General features: G+C 38.2%; 2 protein-coding genes across 3 annotated transcripts in view; one reads left to right on the forward strand and one right to left on the reverse strand.

The window, feature by feature from the left end:
* The window catches only part of CC2D2A (coiled-coil and C2 domain containing 2A), a 46070-nt gene extending 31220 nt beyond the window's left edge, over nucleotides 1–14850 (forward strand). Inside the window, exons 22-33 of one of the 2 annotated variants that reach the window (XM_029960721.1) lie at nucleotides 683–792; nucleotides 903–999; nucleotides 2264–2362; nucleotides 4960–5136; nucleotides 7597–7800; nucleotides 8269–8358; nucleotides 9118–9231; nucleotides 9745–9879; nucleotides 11664–11786; nucleotides 12413–12471; nucleotides 12921–13098; nucleotides 14088–14850. In XM_029960721.1, the coding sequence (XP_029816581.1) occupies nucleotides 683–792; nucleotides 903–999; nucleotides 2264–2362; nucleotides 4960–5136; nucleotides 7597–7800; nucleotides 8269–8358; nucleotides 9118–9231; nucleotides 9745–9879; nucleotides 11664–11786; nucleotides 12413–12471; nucleotides 12921–13098; nucleotides 14088–14276 (1575 nt within the window). In that variant the 3' untranslated portion in view covers nucleotides 14277–14850. Of the gene's footprint in view, nucleotides 1–682; nucleotides 793–902; nucleotides 1000–2263; nucleotides 2363–4959; nucleotides 5137–6518; nucleotides 6540–7596; nucleotides 7801–8268; nucleotides 8359–9117; nucleotides 9232–9744; nucleotides 9880–11663; nucleotides 11787–12412; nucleotides 12472–12920; nucleotides 13466–14087 lie in introns of those variants that run through there. The other variant, XM_029960728.1, reaches the window with a different exon arrangement.
* Nucleotides 14851–17921: 3071 nt separating this feature from the next.
* FBXL5 (F-box and leucine rich repeat protein 5) overlaps nucleotides 17922–19351 on the reverse strand; it is a 37629-nt gene continuing 36199 nt past the window's right edge. Inside the window, exon 11 of the mRNA XM_018067486.1 lies at nucleotides 17922–18571. Within this exon, the coding sequence (XP_017922975.1) occupies nucleotides 18495–18571 (77 nt within the window). The 3' untranslated portion in view covers nucleotides 17922–18494. The remainder of the gene's footprint in view (nucleotides 18572–19351) is intronic.

Consider the following 19351-nt stretch of genomic DNA (forward strand, 5'->3'; position numbering starts at 1 on the left):
TCTTAGTCTAAATCAGCACATCCATTCTCATGGCTGACACTGAAATTACATTTGCTTGCTATTTAGAACTAAGTTCAGTATTCTTCTGAATGAAGATGGAAGACCTTCAAGTTTTTTTTCTTGTTTTTCTTATGGTTTTCCTTCTAATGCAGATAAGGTTCTGCCATATGCAGTTGAATGTTAATGAAGGCATTTTTAATCACATTAGGGGTTTGTTTTGTCTAGTAGAAGTTGCTTGTTTGTCATAGGAGCCAGTTTCAGGGACAACTAGGATTGTAGCAATAGGCTTCTTGGATTACAGATAAGAGGATACAAGTGCACTTTTTTCCTCTGGTGTCCGGATCACATGTTCGGTTTCAGTTACCTTCCTTGAGTAGATAGCCTGTAGCTTTTCTACTCTCAGGAGAAAATGTGGTTTTGCCAGTGTATATAAATATGTCAGGTATTCTGAATACACATAAACTTTTGGAAATGTTAGCATATAAAATATTTTTAAAAGGTCCATAAATGCTTAGAAGCCAGGGAATTGCAATATTTAAGGTGTATTAAAGTTATATCTGGGCTGAACCAGCCTGATCTCCACAAAGTATATGTTTATTTTTCTAAATACATGAAATGTGTAACTGAATGTGTTTTGATGAATTTCTACAGAGGTCTGTTTCCTTTGTTTTGGTCTCTGTAGGTTTTGGTCCGTCCTTTTGTAGAAGTTTCTTTTCAGCGAACAGTTTGCCGGACAACAACAGCAGAAGGTCCAAACCCCAACTGGAACGAGGAACTTGAGCTTCCATTTAGGTATTGCAAAATGAAACCAATTTCTGAATAACAATAATTTCATTTGCAAATTTATTCACATTTTCCTGTACTGTTCAAATAACTTTTTTTGGTTTATTTAACCTTTTCAGAGCTCCTAATGGTGACTACAGCACCCACAGTTTGCAGGCAGTGAAAGATGAAGTCTTCATTAATGTTTTTGATGAAGTACTTCATGATGCTGTAGAGGTGAGTTCATAATTGAGGGACAGCATACATTACAGAATATTGTGAGCTTTTTGAAGTTGACAGAACAAGACTTTTCCATGTAATAACTTTCTGAGGCACTTCCTGTGCCTCTCTTTTCTCTATTTTGTCATTCATTATGATTTTATATCTAGTCAATATTGCAAGGTTGTTAGAGGGAGTAATCTTTACAGTGTTAACCTTTGTACAAATTAAGCTTGTACTATATGAACTGCTGATAGAGTTGAACACGTGTATGTAATATATTTTATTCCTATTTAATGAAATTGGAGATACTAAAATTGAGAAGTAACATGAATTGTAATCTGAATTCTATTCTTAACCTTAATCAGAATTTTTTACTAAATTCCAGATGAATGATCCCAGCTCCTGTACTTATTATCAACTGTCTTTTTATGCTCTGTCTCGGTATTTAGTGAAATGAAAAAAAACAGAAAACAAGAAACAAAAAAACCCCAATAAAACCAACCAACCATCTTGATGTTGTATGCATTATTTTTTTAAAATGAGATAAAAATTGCAAGTACTAGGAACAAGAAATTTTTGTAAGCTCTCAGTGTTCAACTCCTTCTCTTGTTGAAACCAGTGAAAGCTTTCCTAGTTAATTCAGCATACACAAAAATAGCAGCACTCAACATTCTTGAAAATATAACCCAAAAATAAATAATGCACAAATTTCACCAGAATTCTGTCCTCAAAAACGAAATTATATTTGATGAAGCAGAAGGAAAAAAAGTACACTCTTGAAACTTGTATGTCTCTCTAGCCTCTAGAGAAATTTTTTAAAATAACTTCTAGGCTGATCATACAAGATTTGGAAATCTCTGGTAGGCAGTACACATGAAAACAATGTTTCCATTCCACAGGGTGTAGTTGGATTTTCAAACAGTTTTACCTTCAAAAAGCTTTTCTCAGTACTAATAAAATATTTCATTAGAGGACCAGAGCTTCTTTACCTTGTCTAAGGCTCTTGTGCACTCCTTTTCTGAATCCTCCATCAGAGGTTATACATGACTTGAACCCTGGAGTGGAAACACATTGTATCATGAACTGTGAGGTTCCTGTACGTTTGCAGACTCGGCATGCTTGAAAGACATGCAGAACAATAACTGCTGTACTTGTAATGGAATTGATACTTAGAGTAAATAATATTAATACAGAATTTTTATTAATGCCTTGATTAAATTGTTGATTAAAGGAAATGAACCTATCTCACAAAGTGTTATGTTGGGCAACTTTTTAATAGGATGATCGTGAAAGAGGTAGTGGAATCCACACTCGTATTGAGAGACACTGGCTGGGATGTGTTAAGATTCCATTTACTACCATATATTTTCAAGCGAGGGTAAGTGTTTTTACTGGGAGTAAAGCTCTTAAAGTACAGAACTGGACAATGGAAAGTGGCTGGGAATAGATTTCCGATTTAATGATGTTCTCTGTACTTGTTAGTTTATTTTTATGGAATTGTTTGAAAGTGAAAAAATTTTATGAAAATTGTTTGAAACTACTGAGGTTTTTGACAAATTTGGTGATCATTTGTCTGTAAGTTCATCGTTTTGAAGGGAGAAGAGATAAACAAAACATACTCTACAGTGACAATGCAGCCTGGCATCCTTCAGTAATGAGGTTAAAAGTGCAGATTTTTTAGATGGTTTTCTCAGTGGCTTTTGGGATCTCTGGTATTGCACAGCTTAGGTAGATGAACCAGGAATAGAAATATCACCTAGATAGGTGATAGGAAAGTTGACCGAACTTTTTTCTCACACTTTCTGTGAATCACCAGATTTTCACCTTTGCCTCTCCCAACCCCTTCTTTACTTCATTTTTAGACCTTTTCAAGAGAAGCTTTCTCATGAAATATCAACAATTAGTCATGGGAGTAATAGTAAAACATGTAGTTGTTCACACAGGAAAGGCATTTTTTGTCCAGCTTCCCATCCTAGACTTAGTTTAAGGAAATGAACTCTTTCCATTGATAGTCCTGTCATATTGTAATCTTGCTGCAGGACTTTTTCTACAGGGCAGTTCCTTTTGTGTGTAGTTCAAGTCATCATATCACAAAAGTCAGAATCTTCATGAAGTAAGAAACTGAGACATCAGTTACATTCCTAATGACACATTAATTTGCTCTTCTCTGGGTATATGGGGCACTTCTCAGAAGCTTGAGTGATTTAAGGCATACTGTGAGCCTCCTGGATTCTTTGCTTGGAGGGTAAGTCTATGGGAGTCTCATTGAAGTGCAGGACTTGGAGATCAAAGTGGTTTTCTTGGGTTGTTTGCAAGGCATAACAGAATGTAATTGTCATGGGAGTCAAGAAAGCATGGTATTTTTTCATTGCTGACAGATTTTGGACAGTGTATATCTAACCAGGGCTAGTCCACTTGCTTCTGCTAGATAATTTAATAATATGCTCTCTTCAGCTTGGGAAGTCAATCAATTAATTTATCTGTTTGAGGGTTGTGGTGCCCTGTAGAATGAAGCTTTCATTGACTTCAGGGAAGATTAAGTAGCAAGAAGGTCTTTTCATAAGTCTTTGGCCATCCTGTGCAGACAATGTGACCACTGTTGCTATAAGTCAACAAACAAGAAAGAAGAAGATCCAATACTCATTTTTAGGGAATTGTTCCATGAATTAATCAAATTTGCCTGAGAAGTGTGTCTGCTCACAGTCCTGAGAGACTTAACAGGCAGACTTAGACATTTTAACAGAGTGCTAACCAATACATATTGAAGGACGTAGCCAATAATCCATCTTTGAGGATTTCCCATGCTGATGTCAACCTCTGTTCTTCATTCTTCTTGTTGGTCTTTCTGTTGTAAAACCAGAGTAGCTCCAAAATTCCTGTCAGATGTACTCCTGACTCTCTGTTAGGAGGTGTTGCAGCTTTTGATTCCCTAAGCATAGTGTGAGTGCCTGTATAGATCCTCCCAGCAGTAGAGATTCTTTTCATTTGAACAGGATTTCTTACGGAATTTGAAAAAGCATAATAAGCCCAGTGGTTATATCAAGGTGCATCAGCAATTAAATTTCAGTAGCAAATGAAGCATTTCATCATCCCGTTCTAATATACTGCAGCAGAAATTCTGAGTGATTTATTTAGAGTTTCCTCCTATCAAAACTTAATTTTGTTCTTAAATGTTTGATGAGCCATCTCAGGTGAGTCATCTGTTCATTTTCCCCATCCACTGAAGATATCCTTTCTGGTGGCAGTTACCTGAATTCTGTACAAATCAGGAGGTTAGATTTTTGCTTTTCTCTTAAAGCTGTGTACTTCCACTGTTGAAACCTGCCCAAGCAAGTGTGGGGCCTGCCATCTCTTGTCTCACACAACCTTTCAGAAAGACCTTATTCTCTGTTTGTGGTGGCAGAGGAGGTGCAAGGGGCTGGTGAGCCTGTACGAGCACTTCCATGGGGAAGTTGGCTGAATGGACCCAGTTCCAGTTGCACCCAAGAAGCATCAGCAGCTTCTGCATGGAAGGAGTCCATCTGTGAGATGCTAGAGCACCATTCCCACATCCCGCATAGGCAAAGGCCTGTTGGTGTGGTGCTGCCTGCAGAAGCGCAGTCCTGCAACCTGTATTTTGCCATTTTGTCTTTTTCTGGGGTAAACAGAGCCATATAGAGTTTGCTGTTAGAAAGAAAAATAGTTTAAGGCTGGTACTCTATGTATTGTGTATGATTTCCATTTCATTAAACATGAATGTTTGTAATATGCAGGAGAGGCTAAAATCCAGTTGTAATTAATACATTTAACAATGAGGTGTCTCCTGTTTTCCCCACAGTTAATCAACATAAATGTCATATTCTCTTATTTTATTGTTTTGTAATTCAGAACAATAATCAAAAGAATAAAATATTTGAACACAAGTAGCAAATGTATGTGAGAAGGAACTTTTGCTTTCTTGCTTCTAATGAGAAGTATTTCTCTGTATTGTTGTAGATTGATGGTACGTTTAAGGTGAATATTCCGCCAGTCCTCCTTGGGTACAGCAAAGAAAAGAACCTGGGAATGGAGAGGGGTTATGACTCTGTGCGAAATCTGAGTGAGGGCTCATATATAACACTGTTTATTACCATTGAACCACAGCTCATTCCTGGAGAGTCTGTCAGAGAGAAGGTAACTAATCAGTAATTCATCACACTCTCGCTCTTTGTTTCCAGTGGTGCAGTTCTTGAGATGCATATAAATAGGAATGCTTAGTATACCAGAGGGCATGAATGCCAGTACAGGAGTGCATTGATACAAATTCAGACTGGTTTATTTCAAAATTTTTAGCCCAGTTCAATTTAATTGGATGCACCATTAGGTGAGATGTACATTTAATGCATGAGAGGTCACTTTGACCAGGTATCTGGTCCCACTGTTAATGGAAAGCAAATTTGCATTCATTATCTGTGAGCATATAGTTTTTCCATGTATTTTTGTAAACAATAAAGTATTCATGTGAGTGTGAACAGTGTACAAAAAGGAGGTGGCAGATGCAAAGAGTATTTTCTTGCTTCTGTTCAAATATAGGATTTATTATTTATGGCTTCATGCATGCTTCCAGATCTTGAAGATAATAATTTCTAAACAGCAGCTGTTATTTTTTTCAGTTATTTGACTAAACCAGACGTGTCTTACACTAACAACAATAATATGTAGTTAAAATGCATACACTGCTTGCTAGTTTATGTAACAGTAGGCAATAATTTTGAGATCCATACATCAAGGATGTGTGTTTTTCATGCACAAACAGCAGCAGTTCATTTATTTCCAATTCAGTGCTACACTGGTCATTTATTAGAAACACAAGAGTAACTGGAGAGAAATGTCTATCATAATTTCTTTTACAGAAGAAATATAAAATTGTATGATGCATTCTAAAACCCCTTTTTCCTGTTAAAATTATAGCCTTGGAAACTATCCAGTGCAAAATATCCAGAATATTAATAAAGTGCATTCATAGATGCCTTTTAAAGTTAATTAGTTTGAATGATAACATTTTTACTAGGACTCAACACCATAAATATAAACTTAACAGCCTTGAAGTACCTTTAATAGATAACAATTTATTGAAGAGTTTCATAGTCTTAATCTTCACATGTAGTAATTAGTTGCTGGGAAAAAAAAAAGTGCTGAATTTGTAAGGTAACATATCTCTGTTTCTAGAAAGACCTGCCTCTAATACTGTTTCAAAATAAAAATTATAGAAATTCAAATAAGGGGTGAAATTATTGTAAAATATTATGCAGTATATGTTTTGAATCTTGATATCTTTAAATAAAGAGCAAATGTTCCGAATTTCTTGCAGATGCAATTTGATACTCAGTTTTTGATGACAAAGACAAACTAATTAATTTGCCATTCTTTCTTTCTATTCCTGACCTGTAGTTAAATTTGAAATGCTTATGTACTGTTTTAGGATGCTAAGCATACTTTTAATTTTATGATACCGTTTTTGTTTCTTTACTTATTTTTCCTCTCTTTCCTGCTCTGCTTCATGAACCTCTATGTAGATGAATGAAATGCTTAAGAAGGTACAATATAAATAAATCTGTTGAGATGCTCCTGTTGTTCCCTGTTAAAGATTTAGCTTGGGTTTGTGTCAAGTCTTTCAGCAGTCTTTTTGCACTTTGTGTTTCTTGACTCTGACATAGTAATTGTTTATTTGCCAGCAATATTTGCAGTGAATTGCTACATTTAAGTTTACAAAGTGCCAGAGGCTGTACTTTTCTGCTGTTAATTATGGTTGAGAAGAATCACCACTGTGTGCTTTCTCTGCTGACCTGGAGGTCCAGCTGCAGGGCAGTGCCCAGCTGTTCCACCTCAGCTTAGCTTGAGAAGAAGGGTAACAAATGACAAAAAGTGGTTTATTTTGAACAAAAATATTATGAAGGATGAGCTTTAATTCTCAGCACCACTAGAAGTATACAGGGAGTTCTAAGTAGATGAAAAATACTATTTTGACTGATCCTAATACCTTTAAAAGATGACATCTTAGGTAACACATGAGGAAATAATGGTCATTGTTATATAATTAATATGTGCTTTTGAGTCCTACATTTGCTTGTGAAAAATCTCATCTAAAAATGTTAACATTTTAGACAAGTCTGAATTATAAGGATTCATCTAAAAATCACTTGAACCTTCTCTGCAAATATTTTGGCATTGCATAGGGTTGTCATAACCTCAGTTGTGGTTTTAATGGAGTGCTATTGTTTACCTTTGAATTAATATGTGTTGTTACATATTCATCCCCACAGTTTTACTTGGCCATAACTTCTGCTACATTTTTCAGTGCTTTAATAAAGCCAGCTTAATATAGATATAGGTAGGTATTATAGATATAGATCATTATGGACATTCATTAAATGCAAAAAAATGCAAATTGTCTGATTTTCTATTGCCTTGACCTTTCCTACATGTCTGTAAGCAAAACTCTATTCTACAAGGCAAGTTCAAAATGCTATTAGGAAAGAATTTAACGCTCCTTTTATGCTTCTGTAGATGGTGAATTAAGGCTGAATATAGTAAAGACTGGAGTCCAAACTGTAAATAAAACTGGTTCTGTATAAATTCTACTGTCTTTTGAAGTTTGATACCCAAGAAGATGAGAAACTGCTCCAGGCAGCAGAAAAATATGAAGCTGAATGTACATCAAAGTTTCCAAGCCGCCAGTGCCTAACAACTGTAATTGACCTTGATGGGAAGACAGTTTTTATTACCAGATATATCAAACCTCTGAATCCACCACAGGAGCTTCTTGATGCCGTCCCAAATAGATCTCACACAGCAGCAGTAAGTACTTAAAAAAGATACAGGGATACAGGTTTCAAGATAAGTATGTGTTTGCCTGTGCACTTGCACATAAGCAAATCCCAGCTCTGTGTGTCTTCTGTACAGCTACGCCTTTTGTAAAGGAAAAACTAAACATGCAAAATAAAGTAGTAAGGACTAGGTGTTACACGCAGTAAGTCTAACTATAATGATTTTGTAAAATAACATTTGTCTTCTTGGTGAAAAAAAGATAGGAAAAAATAATGAGTATTATCTTTTAAAAGACAAAGCATTATGACAAACCTCAATGGGAGTAAATCATATCAGTCTTTGATACAAGTTCTAAAATGAGCTAGCTGCTACTGTAATGAGCTTACTGTGTTTTGTCATTGATATCTGTGGAAACAGCAATATTCTTCATGTCTGGTATAATACTACAGTAGTGTTGTGAATTGAAGGGGTGACTTGCTCTCTTTTGTTTTCTTGCAGGAATTGGTGGCTCGATATGTTGCTTTGATTCCTTTTTTGCCAGATACTGTGTCATTTGCTGGAATTTGTGATTTATGGAGTACATCAGACGTAAGCAATGCATTAAACAGAAGTTCTTTATCCTCTTGAATGGGATGTAACATCCTAGCAGCCCATTTTCAGGGGGAGGTTGTACTAGATGAGTTCCTGAGGTCCCTTCAGACCCAAATTATTCTGTGATTCTGTTATTGCGAGGTCTATTTTTCTTTGAGCCATTTATTTCAAAGAGCAAGGACCAAAGCTTGAGAAAAGCTGTTCATTCTGATGTGAGCCAAAAATTTTATATTTGATATGTTGCAATTAGCTGAGAATACTTAGGGCTTTAAAACATCTCCTGTTTTTTCTGTTATAAGCCATAATGGCTAGTCATGCACAGGTGAAAGGATGCTGACTGATGTAAATAGATGTAAAATAGATCATTGTCATTCCAAGGAACTGTAGCAAAAACATTGCATGTAGTGTCAGCAATAATGGGATATTTAGCCCTCTCTGTCTCATAAATCCTGTCACTTATAAAATAATAGCAGATGCTGTTGATCATAGATTAAGTTTTTATCATCTCAGAACTTTTCTGAAAAATTGTCATTCTAAAAAAGACAAGGACCCTGGTTCTTGTGATAAAATCTCAGATCTCATGTATTTTCACAGCATTCACTCTTCATCCTGTGTGTTGAAGCAGTGACCAATGCAAAGATCAGTTGCAAAGATCTGAGAGGAGACTGCTTGCTTCAGAAGTGTTAAAAAAAATTATCAAATGTTGTAAGTTGATAACTGCCTACAAAGACTCTTTTTTTTTAACACCTCAATTAGCAATTTCTTTATCTTCTGGCGGGTGATGAGGAAGAACATGCTGTGCTCTTGTGTAATTATTTTCTTGGTATGGGGAAAAAAGCCTGGCTTATCATTGGAAATGCCATTCCTGAGGTAAGAGGATGTTTTCATTCGGCCTGAGTATTAACTTGTATTCTGTGAAGTCTTTGATTCCCAACAATAGATAGTTGTTTCTTGCTGGGATGTTTGTCCAGGATATTATCTAAACATTGGTGCTGGGAACTGATTCTTTTCAGAGAAGAAAATAAAAAATTGAAAGTATATCTTAGTATAAATATTGTCTGGGTTTTTTTCCTGAACTCATGTTTCCATGCTTAAACTGGTAGTAGCTGTTGTCCTCATAATACAGTATCAAGCATCTCTAACCCTTGATTTGACCTTAACTTGTGGGCTGTGTATGTCCAATATTTCTCTGCCACATAACAAAGAGCACATTATTATGTAAGTGTTGAACTGTAATGAACCTGTAAATTCGTCCAAGCAGTTTGCCCCAAAAAGCAATCTTAACCTTAATAGTAAAAATATAGTATTCCAAAGAATACAAAGCATATTGTCTTTGCAGCCAGTTTTCAAACATCTTTCTCATACTTTTTATTTTTTTCCTAGGGACCAACTGCATATGTATTGACTTTGGAACAAAGTCAGTATGTAATTTGGAATCCCAGTACCGGATGTTTTTATGGGCAGTATGATACTTTCTGCCCCTTACAAAATGTGTACTGTCTGATCAGCTCTGATAATGTAAGTGTACCCAGTCTTGTCACATTTCTATACACATAAGTGTAAATAACTTTTTTTTACCTTATGCATGATTTGTTCATCATTGAAACTGTAGTTAAGCTATCACATTATTAGTGATTTTATTCAGTCTTAAGTAGGTTTTCAGCTACTTTAAAGTTAAAAATATTTTTAAATCACAATTTAGGTGGATCAAGACATCTGTTAATATCATTTTCATTATTGGGTTTTACTTACATGTTTCCCAACTTGGATATCTTAAGATTACCATGGTTTAGGTGGGGAGTAGTCATTTCTCAAAGATAATACTTTGCAGTTGAAATGTAACTGAAAAATGAGCAATAAAGGATATTACAAGGAGTCACTTGAGTTGCCCATGTAACAGTGGGCACAGCCTGGATGGTTCAATGCGCACAGCAGAGAGCTGGCACCACAAGGCACAAAAACTATATTGATTTTCTGCCTGGCATGAAATCCTCCCATTTATTTGCAAATACACAAGTCATACTGGTGCACATTCACAATATATTATTCATTGTTTGGCTGGAAACCCTCCGAGATCATGGGGGGAGAGAGGAGAGATCGCAAGAACTGTGCAGCTCAGGGCAGGTGGACAAAAGGCCACAGACTGTGGTGGAGCTGAGTCTGTGCTCAGAGGGACAGAAACCCTGGGCACTGTCCTGCCAGCAGCATTCCCTGACTTTGCTGGAAGCCAGACCTCACAGCTTCTGGGGAGATAAACAGGGACATGATAGTGAGGTAGAAAGATGTGTGAAAGTCTTGAAAATGAGGAAACAGAAGGCAAGCTTAAAAAAAGAACCCCAGTTTTATTTGAATGAGAACTGGAAGTTGAGTTTCAAAGTTTGCTCCTCAGTTTTTTTGGAATGCCATGCATTATGAGTTTTATTTTGGATTTTAATCTTCTGGTATTTTATTCTAAACACAGATCACTACTTTGGATGAGAATTTAATATTCTAAAGTACATTTATTTTAAAAGTGTCAGTTTTTTCCCTGAAAGCATTTTGGGGAGTGGTCAAGTTGTTTGGGGTTTTTTTAAGCAGTACTAAACCTACAGTTAAGAAAAATGTAGCCATTTGTTAATTTCTGGAAGAAGCAACTAAAGACTGACAACCTGATCAGCTAACCTGGAACTGCAGAGTGCAACATCTTTCAGGGCAACCAACTCCAACCTACATGTGACTCTGAGCAGGTTCCACCAGCAGAGCCACAACACTTCATATCCAAGTGGGGCAGCACCAGCTGGGTTGTGTCCCAGAAGGCTCTACACAGAAACATCTGCTACAAAAGCTTACACATATTGATTAGTATTTACATATTAATTGCTGGTACATTTTGCAGCCTTAGCAGTAGCTATTTACAGATTGTTTAAACAAGAATCCTACCATGCTTGTGTGCTTTGGGCTAGGCCCACCAAAAAAGATGTCTGTAAAGAAGGGGAGTGCAAGACATGGGTTCCACTTGATGACAAAGTACACATAGGAGCTGTGTGTGCCTGCAACACCTGCTTGTATTCTGCAAGATAAGCCTAAAATAGCAATGGTGCTGGGGTGCAGCAGCTACCAGGCATCACAGCCTCAGCGGCACTGGGCTGGGCTGCTGGAAGAATTTAATCATAATTCAGAAAAGACTTTTGCAGCAGGCAAAACAGCAAAAGAAATTGCTACAGGAGGTTAACATTATATGGCATTTTATTGCTATGTAAGTGGAATGTGTTCCATAGTTGTGATTATATGCTGAAAGTTATAACAAATTTGCTTTCTTGTAGATTTGGTTCAATATTCAAGAATATGATTCCCCTGTAAGGATAAATTTTGATGTCAGCAAACCAAAACACTGGAAGTCTTTCTTTTCAAGAAGTTTGCCTTTCCCTGGTCTCAGCAGCATTCAGGTATTGATGGATCTATGCTAACTCAATTTGAGGGTTTGAGACATCACAGACTTGGTATAAAGAAGCAGACACTAAGTTCTTTCGACTTATATGCTTAGGTATATTTATGTAATATCACTGGTTTTTAAAAAGATTTCCCAGTCATGCTTTCAAAAAAATGAAAGCAGGAATACTGTAAAAAGTTTGTTTTATACAGAATGAATGCTCTTGGCCTCTAACTGTCCATGTAAGATCTCAGGATAACAGTGAAGTAAATGGGGCAAATCTTTAACACAAACCTATCTAAAGTAGTAGCTTGGTATTATAAAGAAAATGTCAACTTTTTCTTATGGCTAAGAAGGCATTTTTTTTAAGCTGTATGAACATCGTTATTAAGAAACCAGAAATTTCTGTAGTTATCAAAGGTGTATGCTGTTGAAGTTTACTGGAGAAAAAAAACAAATGCAGCATTACACACAAATATCTCGTTAATTTTTTTTATCATGTCTCTACTAAGGAATAATTATTTCAATATAATTGTCAATTCCTGTGGGCATCAAGACTGAAATACAAGTGAACAGTGAAGTTACACTGTTGTACAGCTAGAATAAATTGCACATTTTAATATTTGTTTTATTTATTGCTAGCCTGAAGAATTAGTTTATCAGCATTCAGATAAGGCTGCTGCAGTGGAACTACAGAGCAGGTAATTCTACCTCCAAAACAAATGCTGTCAGTGCTGATACTAAAGCATATTCACACCTAGCTCCTAAAAAACCTGCTTTGAATGCTAGGAATTGAGAATGGCCAAAAAAAATCAGAAGCTACCATTCTAGTTTTTTTTTTTTTAACTCTCCGTCTTTAATAGGGATTGCCAGATAGAAAGAACTGATCAATCATTGCTCTACCATTTCCCAATGAGCAAAATGCTGTGGAGGGATGAGAGGAGTGTGAACTATAAAGGGGTTGTAAGCCCCTGGCCTTCCATGCAGGCACCACACAGCTGTGTTGGAGTTACTTTTCTGCATTTCTAGTCAGCAGCAAGTTTAACTAAGGTCATTTATGGTCCCCAGAACCTGTACTGTCTGCCAAGGGAGATCAGCTCAGATGTCCAATAAATACTAGAATTGTAATAATCAGTCTATCTTATTGCAGGATTGAAAAAATATTAAAAGATAAGATTATGGAATGGAGACCAACACGCCCAACTCGTTGGAACAGATATTGTACCTCTACCCTACGTAACTTTTTGCCACTGCTGGAACAAAACCAAGGCAAAGATGTAGAAGATGATCATCAGGCAGAGCTGCAAAAACAGCTGGGAGATTACAGGGTAAAGCTGTGAACATAAATGGCTTGTGCAGAGTACAAGAATTTAAATCCCTAGGATTTAAATCGCCATTCCATGGTATAGAAGAGCATCCTGGGCTATTTATTTCTTCTACTATCAAAATTCGCAGGAGCTTTTATACCTATGCAATATTTACAGAATGAAAGGAGTGATGATCTGTTTTATTTCTCTGTAATGTTTAATATAAAAACTTTTTCTGAACATAAAACCAAGAATGTAAAGGTAAATTGGCTGCATTGTTCTGGTTTTACTGCTGCACCACAGCAGCCACTGCTGTCAGTACATAAACATGAGTGCAGTCTCCCAGCACCAGCTGCTCGGGTTGGGTCAGTAAGAACCTGGCTCTGGTGCTGAGTTGTGCTCCATACCAGGAGCCCCCACAAAAAACATGCTTTTCTTCAGTTTTCTACTCTTTACTTTACTCTCTGAAGACAGAAGAAAACGTTCTGAAGTGTTCACTGCAGCCACTGGTGTAGCTGTGTGTTCTTCCTCCAGGCTGTTGGAATGGCCTTCTGCTTTCCATGTGGAACACCTGTGGTGATAGCACTGCACACAGCTAGGGCTAGTTCCAAATTGAGTTGAGGTTTCAGTTCCTGTTGCTCAGGAGACACTGGCCATCTCAAATCCTCAGCCAGGAGAACACAGTGATTTAAAACCAGCCAAGAGGCAAAAAGCAGTGAAGTTCTGCTGTATGTGTTCATTAATATAACTTTATTCTAATGGTTTCTAAACATCTTCACTTCAAACTTAAACCAGATAAAAGAGGCAAAATGTCAGAAGCTTGCCTGGAATATGTGAAAGAGGGAGGTGGTATTAAAATACAAAAAATAGGCTTTTTTTATTGCATCTCCTGAGGTCAGCAATAGAAAAGATAAATTTCCATGCTCAGTAAAACAGATCTTTAAAACTATGTATTCAGGTGCCTTTACCTATTCTTCTTACATGTTTTTTTTCCTTTGTCTTTCTCCCAGGTCTCTGGATTTCCTATTCATATGCCATATTCTGAAGTCAGACCTTTAATAGAAGCTGTACACAGCACAGGAGTTCATTCCATTGATGTTTCCAATGTTGAATTTGCTCTAGCTGTGTATATTCATCCTTATCCCCAAAATGTTCTCTCTGTATGGATTTATGTTGCTTCACTTGTGCGAAATGGGTAGTACAGAGCAGTCAGAATACTGCAAGAAATTTGCTTATACAGGTGTAAATGTAACAGATTTTCCTCACTGCTGATTTGAGCTATCCCAAGTATTTTAAAAATCAAATGAGAACTTGATTTTTAGTAGCTTTATTTGCTACTAAATATACTAGTAGAAGATACTAGTTATTACTGCTAAAGAAGAGACTGACAGCATAAAATTCCAGTACTAATAGGTGATTTTTATACAGTCTTTTTTAGCTCCCACTCGGTACACATGCCCACATACAGTGTCATTGCAGAGTAAAATGTCTCCTTGGAACCCCTTGACGACCTTGTTTTTAGCTAGTCAGTTTATTTTATCTACAGACATTCTTCCTCTTCAAAGACACTTGTAAATAAAAAGTTTTCTTATACCTCAGTTCCTGAATTTTTAGCCATGAACAAATTTCATGTACCAAAGCACCATCAGTGAAGGCCATACTTCAATTTTTAAGAGGCTGCTTCATATCCTATTCCATATTTTATGTCTGTATAATGCCAGCACCATTTAGAGGTGTAAGACTACATTTTCTTAAGAAGACAAAGGATTGAATAAATATTTATACAAAAACTTAAGCGGAAGCTCATTTTTTTTATACAAAATTTTGGTTAAATTACTTTGGAGTATGAAATCCTTGTCTGCAAGTTGCCAAACTTGCAAGTAAAATATTATCAAAAGACTTGTTTACTAAAAATCAAATTCAGTTATTAGCATGCAAGTAGTGGTGTAACTGTTAATACTGATAGAAAAATATATATCCTTTGCCTGTGGTTATCTTGGTAATCAAACTTCCAAGTGAAATGACAGTCAGTTGCACTTGGGAAGAACGTTCATCAGATCAAAATGAAGATTGTTCTTGAGCCACAACTGAATCTAGTTCAGTCAAAAATCACAGAATCACAGAATGGGTCAGGCTGGAAGGGACCACAGTGGGTCATCTGCTCCAACCTCCCTGCTCAAGCAGAGCCATCCTAGAGCACATTGCACAGGATGGCATCCAGATGGTACTTGAACATCTCCAGTGACAGAGACTCCAGAACCTCTCTGGGCAATCTGTTCCAGTGCTTGGTCACCCGCACAGTAAAGAAGTTCTTCCTCATGTTCAGCTGGAACTTCCTGTGCATAAGTTTGTACCCAGTGCCTCTTGTCCTATTGCTTGGCACCACCAAGAAGAGCTGGACTCCATTCTCTTGGCACCCTCTCTTCAGATACTTATAGACATTGATGAGGTCCCCTCTGTCGTCTTTTCCCAAGGCTGAACAGGCCCAGCTCCCTCAGCTTGTCCTTGTACTAGACATGCTCCATCTTTGGTGCCCTTTGCTGGACCCACTCCAGGAGCTCCATGTCTCTCTTGTACTGAGGAGCCCAGAACTGGACACAGCTCTCCAGATGTTCCTCACCAGGGCTGGGCAGAGGGACAGGATCACCTCCCTAATGCACTGTGGGATACCACTGGCCTTCTTGGCCACAGGGCACACTGCTGGCTCATGGACAGCTTGTCGTCACCAGGACCCCCAGATCCTCCTCCACAGAGCTGCTTTTCAGCAGGCTGACCCCCAGCCTGTCCTGGTGCATGAGGTTACTCTTCCCCAGGTGCAGGACCCTGCATTTTCCTTTGTTGAATTTCAGACAGTTCTTCTCTGCCCATCTCTCTGATCTGTCAAGGTCCTTCTGAAGGGCTGCACAGCACTGTGGGGTACCAGCCACTCCTCCCAGCTTTGTGTCATCAGTGAACTTGCTGAGGAGGCATCAAACCCTTCATTCAAGTCAGTGATGAATAATTTAAACAATACCGGGCCCAGTATTGAACCTTGGGGGACACCACTAGTGACAGGCCTCCTACTGGACCCTGTGCCCCGATTACACCCCTCTGGAATATGCCGTTCAGCCAGTTCTCAATCCATCCCACTGTTCACTCATCCAGCCCACACTTCCTGAGTTTGCCTGTGAGGATGTTGTGACAGACAGTGTCAAAAGCCTTGCTGAATCAAGGTAGACAATATCCACTGCTCTCCCCTCACCCATCCAGGTACTTGTTTCATTGTGGAATGAATCTGGCTGGCAAAGCATAATTTACGTTTAGTGAATCCATGCTGACTACTCCTGCTTACCTTCTTGTCATCCATATGGATAGATATGGCCTCCAGAATGAGGCATCCATCAGCTTTCTATGGATTGAGGTGATGACAATTGGCCTGCTCCCTGGGTCCTCCTTTGAACACCAGGGTGACATTTGCTTTCTTCAGTCCTCAGGCACCTCTCCTGATCTCACAACCTTTCAAAGACGATCCTGAGCAGCCCTGCTAGGGTTTGCCAGCTCTCCCAGCACTCATGGATTAGAGTCAGGGGTTGCCAACACAGGTTCCCTCCCCTCTGACCTACACCAGAAAGGAGTACATTGTCATCACATGATGCTTTGCTGAACACTGATGACAACTCCTAAATTTAGACCATGGTATATCTGCAGCTGATTCAGTCCTCAGCTGTGTCTACCAGTCTGCACAGAAAGCATCACCCAGCAATCAGAAGCTCCTCTTGCTGTACCTTCTCAGCCTCAGAAATCAGTTCTGGAACAGGGACAGATAAAGCAAACCCACTGTGTACCTTGTTACCAACAGCCTCAGTCAGCCTTGCACAAACGGTGTCCATCTCCTCTCACCTTTGGGCACCAAACTCCATTTAATGCAGCTTACTTAAAGCAACAGTTGCTGGATCAGTGGTGTCCTTGGATACCCCTTCTGTAGGCTTCAAACTGAGCACTGAACATTCTGCCTCTAGCCCACAGTCACCTGTTAACCACGAACAGCCACCTCCACACCAACTCTGCATTCACTAGTGTTCTTCTTAACTTACTCCTCTTCAGTTTTACTGGGAGCAAGATGGTGTCAAAACTTGCAGTTTATTGTGATCTCCAGCTCTGCCTGCAAGCTGACTTCCCAGACACCAAGAATCTTGAAAGCTACTTAGGTCCCCATGACTGGTGTCCTAAATAAATACTACTCAAAAGAATTTATCCAATTAGGAAAACTGGTAAAAATTACTAGCTTGTATTGTCAGCCTTAAAAATTAGGCAGGATAGGGGGAAAAAACCCTGTCTTCTACAAAAGCAGACACCTGCCCCTCCTCTGCTGAAGAAAAAAACCAACCTGAAAGTGTGCCACCCATGAGCAGCTGGCCATTAAAGTTTACAACTTGACATGGGCTACAATATTCAGCTCCCAAGCAGTGGGGTCATCCCCATACCACCACACACACACACACTCATGCCCTACTCATACATTAATTACTCTTCCCTTCCTAGCAGATGTTTCACTCATCACAACAGATTCTCTGCCTCCCCGCCAGTCTCTACAGTTCAGAGAGGAGTCTTTTTAACTATCAAAGCAAGGGGGAAAACGTGTCTTCCACAGAGTTCAGATTAATGAAAACTGACTTCCTTGGAAGCTGTTTCAAAAATGCAACTTAGTGCAGTCATGGGAACAATAAACCCAAACCAAACCTCCCCCATGTACTGCACAGTTCACAGCTCTGCAACCACCACACCACCTACTAACCCATCCAATCTCTGCGGCTTCCTGGCACGGTACTTTATACCTTGAAGCACAGATATTCAACTGCTGCATGTTTTTTTAATTGGTGGGAATGTTTTATTTGAGTATGTTTTTCAAGCCCAAATACAAAACCAAATGCAAAAGGAAGGTGGCAATTTCCCTAATTTTGCAATATAAAGAACAACTTCAAGATGAAAGGAAAGGGGAAGAAACAAGGCTCCTAAAGATGTATAATTGTTACCCAAATGCAAACAATACAATTGAAATTCTCTGCAGAGGTTTATACTGTACTTACGGATTCAAAATTAAAAAAAAAAACGTCCCCTTACACAAAATAATCCAGTAAAGTATATTTAAGTGCCAAACTTGGAAGAAAGTGGCATAAAAAAAAAATCTGAAGGTTTTCCCATATTCCCCAAATTATGTAAAATAAAACCCAACACCCTTCAAGCCAAATGGGATTGTGAGATTGTTACAACACTGTACAGTACACTCTTAATTAAGATTTTGAAGTTGTGGGCAGGGTCAGGCTAGTATAACAACTCTCACTCCAAGGATTGTTAACACAAGATGCGAACTGTAAGTAAAGTGCATGAAAGGAAGCCTGCTCAGCTAAATGAAGTAGACAAAGATCAGAAGTCAGCGGTCATTCGCCAGAGCGGCAGCAGGCCCGAAAACCACACTGCAAATTCTGGCATCCACTGGCGGTTTCAGCATGAGGACCTGCACAAAAACAAAAGAAATGTGAAAAGAAGAAAAGGCCATTTGTTTAGATTTATAGTACTCGTAACCTGGTGATTCAGAAAATGTCTCCTTTTTTATGATGCACTACACTTCGTTCAGCACTGTGAAGTCTGAAACACTGCCAGTAGTACTATCATGGTATAAAACCTCAGTTGGAACAGGTATTTTTCAAGAGATTTTTGCTCCAATAGCTTAGTGCCATGAAGATAACGAGTTCAAAATGACACAGAAGTACAATGAGCAACATTAAGTAAGCTGTCACAGTCAGCTTTCAGAACTGAGTATATTTTCATGATGCATTTTTAATTCCCAGTTTTCAAATTCAGATATAATGACAACATGGCATTACCAAACAAACCATAATCTCCAAAACTATTTCTACTATAATGGAAAGAGTTTTTTCATTTTTTCCCCATGAACACTTCATGGTTGGCCAGACCTCTCACATACTCTTGACTGAAAATTCAAAAACTACAGAGAAAATCACTCTAGTATCACTGCAGTCATCAGAAGCCATAAGGCTAAAAATCAGCAATTCAGAAAGAAACAAGTTGCAAGCACAGACAGTACAAACCAACACTGTAATTCTACCCACCTCCACTTACCTTCACTTACTGTTATTCCTTTAATTTGAAATGTTAAAGTGATCATGAGATAAGAAATTATTATATTTATTAATACAGGATTTTATTTCCTACAGCCATCTGCCTGCTTTGAGACCCATTTACATTCAGGCTGGCTGAACTCTGGCACCTAACA

Source organism: Manacus vitellinus, unplaced genomic scaffold, assembly GCF_001715985.3.
Source record: "Manacus vitellinus isolate BGI_N305 unplaced genomic scaffold, ASM171598v3 scaffold_0_pilon, whole genome shotgun sequence".
NCBI lineage: Eukaryota > Metazoa > Chordata > Aves > Passeriformes > Pipridae > Manacus > Manacus vitellinus.